The sequence below is a fragment of the Lycium ferocissimum genome, chromosome 8, assembly GCF_029784015.1.
Source record: "Lycium ferocissimum isolate CSIRO_LF1 chromosome 8, AGI_CSIRO_Lferr_CH_V1, whole genome shotgun sequence".
NCBI classification, from domain to species: Eukaryota; Viridiplantae; Streptophyta; class Magnoliopsida; order Solanales; family Solanaceae; genus Lycium; species Lycium ferocissimum.
This window is the reverse complement of record NC_081349.1, coordinates 42,770,549-42,780,169: the sequence shown is the minus strand read 5'-3', so window position 1 is coordinate 42,780,169 and position 9,621 is coordinate 42,770,549. Positions and strand designations below refer to the sequence as shown.

The 9,621-nt window shown below is 34.7% G+C and overlaps 1 protein-coding gene across 1 annotated transcript; it reads right to left on the bottom strand.

Annotated features, from left to right (window-relative positions):
• Positions 1 to 4,572: 4,572 nt before the first annotated feature.
• LOC132066974 (septum-promoting GTP-binding protein 1-like) lies at positions 4,573 to 7,226 on the bottom strand. Its single transcript, XM_059460155.1, has 6 exons — positions 6,897 to 7,226; positions 6,463 to 6,583; positions 6,261 to 6,348; positions 6,120 to 6,159; positions 5,946 to 6,029; positions 4,573 to 5,113 (listed from the first exon to the last, which is right to left on the bottom strand). Exons 1-6 carry the CDS (start codon positions 7,062 to 7,064, stop codon positions 4,949 to 4,951), a joined length of 666 nt encoding a protein of 221 aa, XP_059316138.1. The 5' UTR covers positions 7,065 to 7,226; the 3' UTR covers positions 4,573 to 4,948.
• Between the last annotated feature and the right edge of the window lie 2,395 nt (positions 7,227 to 9,621).

Sequence of the window (9,621 nt, the reverse complement as noted above, 5' to 3'; positions counted from 1 at the left end):
CTTGAAAACTCATTGTTAAGGCCACTTTATTTATTTTGTATTCACAACAGAACTCATTAATAAATCATATGTTACGAAAGAGAAAATAGAACCATTTTAATACCGTTCCACTATCTCCGAACAGCGCCACTTACCCCCCCCCCCCCCCCCCCAAAAAAAAAAAAAAAAAAAAAGAGTCTCCCACTTTCAATTTAATTTATCAATGAAAGCCATCATATTTACAGCATGAAATCAATGAGATTTGGAGACATAGAAACATCTAATTAAGTGCTCTAAATCTTTTGCATTGGTAAACTTTTCTCTTCTTTTAATTCACCTCTAAAGTGAACACACCCTATCAACATTGTCTAATTATTTATTCATTCCATATTTCAGTACTGTCCAAAACATATAAGTGGGGTATATTTATATATTTAAACATAGGGAAAATACATAAATACCCCCCAACGTATACTCGGATTAATTATGACGCACCCAACCTTTGCGGGCGACCTATTACCCCTATGCCCCTTTATTTTTTTGTACATCTTTCTTACCGACGTGACACAAAAATAATTAGATGCCCGTTGCACGGTGGAGAGTGTTGCACACTCTCACACTGCACGTCGGTCTTACATCGGCGCCACATCACTTCAAACACTTCTTCTTCTTCTTCATTCCACCGCACCCCTCATTTTCCCCACCCATCTTCTTCTTCTTCATTCCACCCGCCCCTCATTTTCCCCACCCACCCCTAACCCCACCGCCACCCCCATTCTTCTTCATTTTTGCTAATGTTACCTTTATTTATTCTTTCACAATTTTTTACTTTCTTTTTCTTTGTGCAACTCTTCTTCACTCTCATTCTTTTTCTTCACTTCCCGAACTCCATTTTTGTCGATTCAATCCTACATTTTCCTCCAATGATAGAAAAATTAGAGGAAAATGTTTGTTGGTTTACCAATTGTGAATGCGAAATGGAGTAGTCGAATTCTTAAATACGAAATGGGTAGTCGAAAATGTTGTTGGGTTACCAATTTTGAATGCGAAATTTTTGTATGTTGGTGATTTGTTAGTCAAAATTGGTTTGCAAGTAAAATATGATGGGAAAAGTATACATGAATTTGATGAAATTGACGCTTTTGGCGAAATTACTATGTCGTGGTTTATGCATTGGTTGAACTGCTAGGGAACATTAAAGTGCACATCTTGTAGATCATTTTTACTTTGAAGTTTTGTTTAATTTCTTTGTTGTCAATCTTGTCTTTGTATTTGTATAACTTCGGCATGTCATATGATTTCTTGGACTAGCAACGTAGTAGAAAATAACCAATTTCCGTGAATTAAAGTAGGGGGTTAGTGGTGAAGAAGATAAAATTAATGGAGGGTTTAATGAAGAAGAAGAAGAAGGGTTTAGTGACGTGGCACTGACGTGGCGCCGATGTAGTGGAGAGTGTGCAACACTCTCCACTGTGCAACTGGGCATCAATTTTTTTTGTGCCACGTCAGCCGAAAAAAGGTACAAAAATATAAAAAAAAATAAGGCCAGGGGGGTAATAGGTCCCCCGCAAAGGTTGGATGCGTCATAATTAATCCGAGTATACGTTTGGGCGGATTTATGTATTTTCCCTTTAAACATATAAGCACACCTCCATTATCATCGAATTGATGCCAATATCAACAATTGGAAAAAAAAATTCTGCCCACTACGAAACATGATGGTAGAATCATAATTTCTATCATCTGAAAAGAAAAAAATCTCCTTCTCGTTTTGTTTCCATCAACGCAGAACACAGAAAAATAATAATACTAATAATTAAATTCCTTAAGATTGTTATCCAAACTGTGCTCAAAATAATAAATGTTGTTAGTAAAACAATATTCAAACGACGAAACAATATTTTAATAAAACCGAGAAAGCAAAATGACAAAAAAAACGATCCGAGTCCACATAATTCTACATGTCTTAGCGAATTTAATCCCTCAACGTAGCCGGGTTATAGATTACTTCCTCCCATAATAAAACGAATATACCTGTTGCTGGCGTAGCCGTACCTCAACCCCAACAACTATCGAATGCAAATTCGTAAGAACGAATCACTCTTGATATTAGTTTGTAAGAAAATATATCGAAGATGTGGAATTTTTCTATGTAAAAACAGGTTTAGCCCTCTAAATTTATAAAATGAAAAAGGTGAGATGGAGAATGTGCAAATCCAAAGATGCGCTTTTGGGTCTTATTTCCAAAGGTATCTTTTCTCATTTCCCATTCACACTCCAAAAACCCCAACATCAACCAACGGTGAAAATTTAATAAGTTACTTCTACAAAGGCCATAGAATTACAGAGACGAGGTATGCTCGGACTCAACTAGAAACAGGGAATCAAATAAGCATTTATAAAACAAATGTTACTGCTAATTAGGATATATTTGTGCTACAAACAATTGATGTGTGTGTGTATGGAGTATATCAGTGGAAGAAAAGAGTAACTATTGCACGTATAAATATAGATATGTATTTTCTTGGTGTAATGCAAATTCCTTCTTCTCCTTCACTGTGAGGCTCGGTAACTTCTCCATTTTCTTTTGCAATTTTCTCGTCATCCACACAGCGAGAAGCCCTAAACTAGTGTATCGATGATGATTTCAGGCAGGAGGGAAATGTTTACCCTTTACCCCCTGTTTGGATGGTGGTTTCCTGTGGTTCATTAATGTATGATTTTCTATAAAACCATGTTTGTTTTCATTGTTCTTAAAATTATGTGGTATGGTGTTGTAAACGTGTTCCATTTCATGGTTATATAACTATGAAAAAGTCTAATTTTTGTAACCACGATTTGGTGATTTTTTCCCTTAGTACATATTTCATTTCTCCCTATACTCCCCACCCCACCCCCCCGCTCACGCCTACCACCGACCCCCACCCATGCCACGCGCCCCACCCTCCACCATCCGTCCCACCCCCGTCCCCGCCCCGCTCTACCATCCTACCATCCGTCCCACACCACCCCCACCCTACCACTCACCCCTACCCGCCACCCCGCACCACCCCGGCTCCCACCCCCAACTACCCCACTCCCTCGCCGCCCCGGCCACCACCCACCCACTACCCCACGCACCGCCCAACCCGCCCCACAACAACTCATCCCCACCCCTACCACCGGCTACCCCGCCTTATCCTACAACAACCCACCTCCCACTGTACCGCCCCCACTACCCCTCACCACCACCCAACCCCACCCCACCCTCATCCCACAACCACCCTCCTCACACCACCCACCCCCTCACCACCCCTACCTGCCACCCACTTATTTTTTAAAAGTTCCTATTTTATTCTTTACACCGAGTTTTATTAATATATAGAAACTAATTTCTAATTAAGAGTTAAGTGGTATTTTAGTAAACTTACAAGTTATTATACAGTACTATACGGTCAAACCAAACAATACAAATGCTATTAAACACTGATAACGATACGATCTATCAAGTAGGTGGTCATTAATACAAGACAATACAATACAACACCATACTGTACCATACCATACCATACATTAATGAACCACGGGAAACAACCATCCAAATAGAGGGTCCCTTTAGGAATTGGGGGGAAATATTTCACCAAAAGAGAAAAAGAAAGGAGGGAATATTTAGCTGAGAATTTTTAGAGCACACTTATAAAGTGTTGCTTTTAGAATTACAAAAATATCACGCTTAAAAGTGTAGCATACATATAAATAAGTGTTGCCAATTGTTTTATGCTTTGGCAACGCTTATAGAGCGTAACCTACAATTCCAAAGAACCGCTTTACAAGCATTGCCAAATTTTCTGTAGCCAAAAGCTCTATTCAAAGGCCACCCCCAAAAAGTAAAAAGTGTTCCCATTTTTCAGGCGTTGCCTAGATTTATTGTGGCCTTAGACCAAAATATAAACAAGTTAAGAGCACAATTAGCTGCAAACACACTACTTTGATTGTAACGTAGTACTAGGCTACCATTATTAGATTGAAGTATTTGGAACTGAAGAATTTTAAAACTATAACCATGCAAGGTCTTTCATCGAAGATATGTCGTAGGCTAGCCTCCAGATGTGGAATATTTTGAGATTGAGACCAGCAGGTCTGAGCAGTAATAGAATGAAGACAGAAAAAAAAAATGTAATAAAAGAAATGCATTTCGAGTGAAGTGCCAAATTTAACTCTAGCAACAATATATATAGATTGAAAATTTCCCTAAAACATTTTCAGTTGATAAAATTTCTGATTTTGTTGAGCAAAAGATAAGAGGTGTTTTCTGAAATTATGTCATCGGACATGGTTGAATTTCCCATATTACTTGTCACATAAATTTCACTTTTCGAGATTTAATTATTTGAACTTTGACCAATGTTTTAAGAGGTATTTTTCTATCATATTGATATAAGGAGAATTACAGCTTATAGTACCTTTTGTGTAGTATTTGAGTATCTAAATTTTAATTATAAAATCTCAAATTAATTAATCCAATTTAGGTTTGAAAATTGGTCGAATTGACTCTCGAAAAACGAAACGTGACAGCTATTATGGGACAGAGGGACTAACATTTACAAGATTGTTTTTTATCGTACCTCAAACCGACACAGTGTAACAGAGTATACAAAGGCATTTGAGAGAACCATATCGAATGAACGAAGCAAAATAACCAATAATTGATCAATGAACTCTATTAAAAAATTACAGAGTCATTGTGCAGTCAAAAAGAAAACAAGAAAAATTGTTCTCCATTTTACAGAATGACATACCAAGACAACCCGAATTTTCACTGGCTGTAGTAACACTAACTAGATCCAGTGACCGGTTGACTATGTGAGCCATTTCTTTTGCAATGAGATTTGTGAATTTTCTCATAGTTACATTTAAAGAAAAATGTTTTTTCTTGTTTTCTCTTTGGGGACAAAGAGGGGTTTAATAATAGCAAAAAATGGAAGAAAATCTAGTAGTCTATAATGGGTTCTCCAATGGTGAGGTTACGTTCCAATGTCCATGGTAAGTTGAAGATCTTGGCTGTGATGAACTTGAAGATCTTATTAACATTTATGTTGTAGGCTGCACTTGAGAAGAATAAGGTTGCATTTAGTGCCTTAGCATATGCTCTTGCCTGTTCAAAGCAAAATTGGAACAAAATTAAGAAATTAAAAAATAAATAAAAAAAATAAGGTCATGTTTAAAGTAATTACAAATAAATCTATATATTAAGTATTAAGATAAACGGTAACTTGATGAAAATAGTAACCGACCAGCTAATTCATGTTATGTTATTGATAAAAGTGATAACTGACCGGCTATCATAGGTTAAACTACGTGACTAATGCGAAAAATCTTTACATTGTGAATGTATATAGTTAGACCTCACTATAACAGTGATTCTCAATAACAACATTTCACTATAACAACAATATTTTCCGTGCAACAGATCGTTCATGTTATTGTATAGTCAGAAGCGAATCCAGGATTTCAAGAGGATGGGTTCACCTTAGTTTTTTTTTTTTTTTTTTTTTAAAAGACGCAAAAGTACATTTAGTAGGGTTCAAACCCATAATCTTAAGGGATTAAACCCAACACTTAACCAGTGCTCCACTCGGTCTAGTTTGACCATGTGTTCCTTCAGTTAATATTAGATATATTTTAAGAATTATATACATAATACACCGAGTTTAGTCGGGTGACTATGGGTTCACGTGACCCATATTTTATACATAAAATCGCCCCGTGTATAGTAGTCTATTATATATTCTCTATAACATCATTTCGTTGTAACAACCAAAAAAGTTTGGGACAAACAATACCTCATATAAAGGTTTGACTGTATAATTTAAACTTATATCTGAATTCCCAAGACTTGTTAGCAAATGAACTCTGTTTTCTTAAGCAATTATTGTACTTCATTTCTTTTCATCCTATATTGGTGTCACAAAGAATGAGAATAATACCTGTAAAGCAATTGTCCATTGCACATCTAATGGTAATTGGGCAAAATCATCAAACTTTGTTCCTATTAGAACTGGAATTGCCGTCTGAAAACCAAAAAAATAATAATTAAAAGTCACATTAACAGGAAATACAAATCAAGAAAGTAGAAAGGTAAGCTTTAGAGATTTTCTTACCTGATTCCATTTTCGTGCTTGTTGATACCAGCTAATGATACTGTTTATATATCAAGATAACAATCTTAGAAAATAATCACAACTATTGATCCACTAATTTCATGTTAGGAAGAGGAAAAAAAAAAAAGAAGAAACTCATACCTATTTAATGTACATCGACTTGTGAGATCAAACATAAACAACATTGCTACTGAATCTTTACAAGCAACTGGAATATGAGAAACGTCACCTGCATTATTAGAAAATTTCGACTTAAACATTTAAACCAACATTCACATAATTGTATCTTTAGAATGCTGAAAAAATAAGAAGAAAAAAAGGAGTTGGATATATATGTAAATACCTTCTACTTCCCAAATGTTATAAGAAATCCTAGCGCCACTAACGCATAGAGTTTTGTCCATATGGTTTAACCCTGTTATTGAAAAACCTTCTTCCCCTTTCTCCTTTCCTACGTACTTTGTCTGCAATTCACTCAAACATACAAAAATGAACAATCCATGATTAAATTCGAATTATAAAAATACACATTTATATAGAAAATTACAAAAAAAAAAAAAAAAAAATTCTATAATGTGTGTATAAATTAAGAGGTGCACGGGTGGCATGGGGGAGCAAGGGATTCATACAAAAAGGATTCAATGATTTATGGAGTATTATAATTGTCTTTGCCTTACTTTTAGCTCCGCCTTAGGGTGTTACCTATTTAATTTAAATCCTGAATCTGTCTCTGCAATGCAAATAATGTTGCATGGAAAGAAAATTTGTATTACTAACCAAAAAACTTGTCTTTCCAATATGATAATCACCCAAGAGGCTGATTTTCAAGGCAACTAAATCCTCCATGGAATCCTTATTGTTGGGGTTATTGGTGCAACATGGCATGGCTAAACTACCAGAAAAGTCATTGCCGGAGGCGGCGACCATGGCCGGAGAAGATGACATTATATGTCGATTGGTGGTGGTGATGATTCAAAGGGTAGGATTTTGTGTTGTGATAATTCTTGGAAGCTAACGATGTTTTTTGGACCGTGTTAGGAGAAGGGACGGTGGGAAAAAAGTGAGTTTTTGGTTTGGTTATATATTTGAAAGAGTTAGTGTTGAATACGTGGGTAATTCTTGGGAATGAGTAAATCTCTCAATGTTAGTGTTGACTCCGTGAGAAATAATTGGGAATGAGTGGATCTCTCAATGTTACTTTGTTTGAGGCTTCTAGATGATCTACTTTTTTCTGTTCCACACCTGGTATCTAGTATTTCACTTTAGGGATCCATTAATTTGGATTTGTGTCGGAAAGTTTCATTTTTGGGATCAAACGCTCCCAACCGCAAAGACGACTTTGAGACCTCTGCTAAGGATTAATGAATTCTCGTTTCACTCACCGTTTTCTTTGGAAAACGTTTTAAATGCTTCCTTCAGTTTCATTGTAGGAATTTACAGTCCAATACTTTCGAGTGATCTAATTTACAAAATAATCAGCAAATGTGTAGGTTTTGTATATTTAAACCTAAATATACACATACTATACGTATAATATACATATTAGTGTATAAGTTTTATATATTTGGGCTACTGCCAGTAATTAAGTTTGGTCGAATGGACATAAACGAAAGAATCCCTTCATTTTATGTGTCTCATACAATTTAATACTCCTTCCGATCCATATTATATGGTGTTTATAGTTTTATACATTTAATTCAAAATGAATAATTTTGTACATAATCAAGAAAGTGTTACAGTAAAAAAAAAATTCTTTCAAATTTACCCTTATTTAGATTAGCGGATTTTTATATAACCAAGAAATCATATTAAACAGTAGGTGTTATTTAATTAAGGGTAACTTAGTGAAAACATCTCTTACTTTTTAGGGGTGTGTGAATTTTTTTTAAGGGCTGTGCCCAAGTTATCAAATTAGTCATTTAATAATTTTTCTAATATTTAAAAGGAATTCATTAAAGTTTGATTATGAAACCTTTCCTTATTTGAATTATATGACTAAAATTTAGGACTATTTTAAATTATTAGAGTAGCACATAAATATGGTAACACCCAATTTGGTACTGATTTACCACTAGCATAAATAAACACGTAAAATTAGTTTTTGTATAACTAATTAGGTTACGTATGTAATTATTAAATGAGTAAGAAAATAAACACTAGCATACATAATATGGTTAGTTAAAAATAGTACTAATATGGATGGAGGGAGTAATGTAAAGAAATATTTGAATTTTATGATTGATCTTAAACTGAAAATGAGTATAACATATCAAAATTATCATTTGAATCTTATGGTCTTAAATATGTCATGTCATCCATATACGGGAATGCCATTAAGCGTAAAATGAAATGTTGGAATTAATTTAAAACTTGCTAAATATGAAAAGATAATATTCTTTTTTAAACAAACAAAAAAAGTCGGAAACATAACATATAAAGTGAAATGAAAAGAACATTTGTAGAAATTTTTTTTTTCAAACTCAAATTTATTAAAACAGTCGATGCATCTGAAACTACTGTTGGTAATTGATCTTTGGACTCATGTCAAGAAGTGGGCTTATTACACCTTATCGGGGGGAGCGATATCACTTGAAAGAGTATTCAAGAAATCCACCTCGAAATGCTCGTGAATTATTTAATTTGTGACACGCTTCTTTGCGTAATGCTATCGAACGAGCATTTGGAGTTCTTAAAAAGAGATTTCCTATAATTTCTAGTTCAACGTAGTCCTCAGATGGTATAGACACCCAAAAGCTTATTATCTTTGCATGTTGTATTTTGCACAACTACTTAAGAGGTGAAGATCCAAATGATGAGTTCCTTGCTCAAGTTGATGCGGAGCTTATGAATGATAATGATGTGCATGAAGAACTTCCAAATCATCTTAGGGAGAGCACTGAGGAATATAGAAGAGGGGAATTGATTCGAGATAACATAGCAGCTACTATGTGGATTAATTACCAAGATTAATTTTCTTAGATAAAAATTCAAATGAACTTTTGTGTCGCTATTATTCATTTGAATGTAATTTTGTGATGCTATTATTTGATTTATAAACATTCTGTGTCGTGCATTTTACTTTATCTTATAACACTTATCAATAACTATGTGTGATGATGTTTTCTTTAATTATGTCTTAGGAAAATTTATCTTAATTTTGTAGTTGTCAACATGTCGAAAAAGTCAAAGGCATCCACCTCAAGCGATACAAATGTTTGAGATAACTCTTTATGTGTTTGATCAAATGCTATGGATGACACATTAATTGATGCATTTCGTAACGAGCAAACACGTGGGAACGAATTGGTGGAACTTTCACTACACACGCCTTTGGACAACATATTGAAGGAGCTACGATCAAAATTTCCGATAAATTTATTAACAAGGAGAAAATTTACAACCAAATGAGAGTAATTAAAACTAAATTAACCAAATGCTATGACACATTTCAAATGGGGATGAGCGGTTTTCATGGGATCCCATAACAAATATGCGGGATGCT

Coding starts and splice junctions, on each gene's coding strand:
- LOC132066974 (XM_059460155.1), bottom strand. CDS start 7,064: ATGTCATCTTCTCCGGCCATGGTCGCCGCCTCCGGCAATGACTTTTCT. Junction 6,584..6,896: donor TTGGAAAGACAAGTTTTTTG/GTTAGTAATACA, acceptor AGTGAATTGCAG/ACAAAGTACGTAGGAAAGGA. Junction 5,114..5,945: donor AATGGACAATTGCTTTACAG/GTATTATTCTCA, acceptor TGCTTTGAACAG/GCAAGAGCATATGCTAAGGC.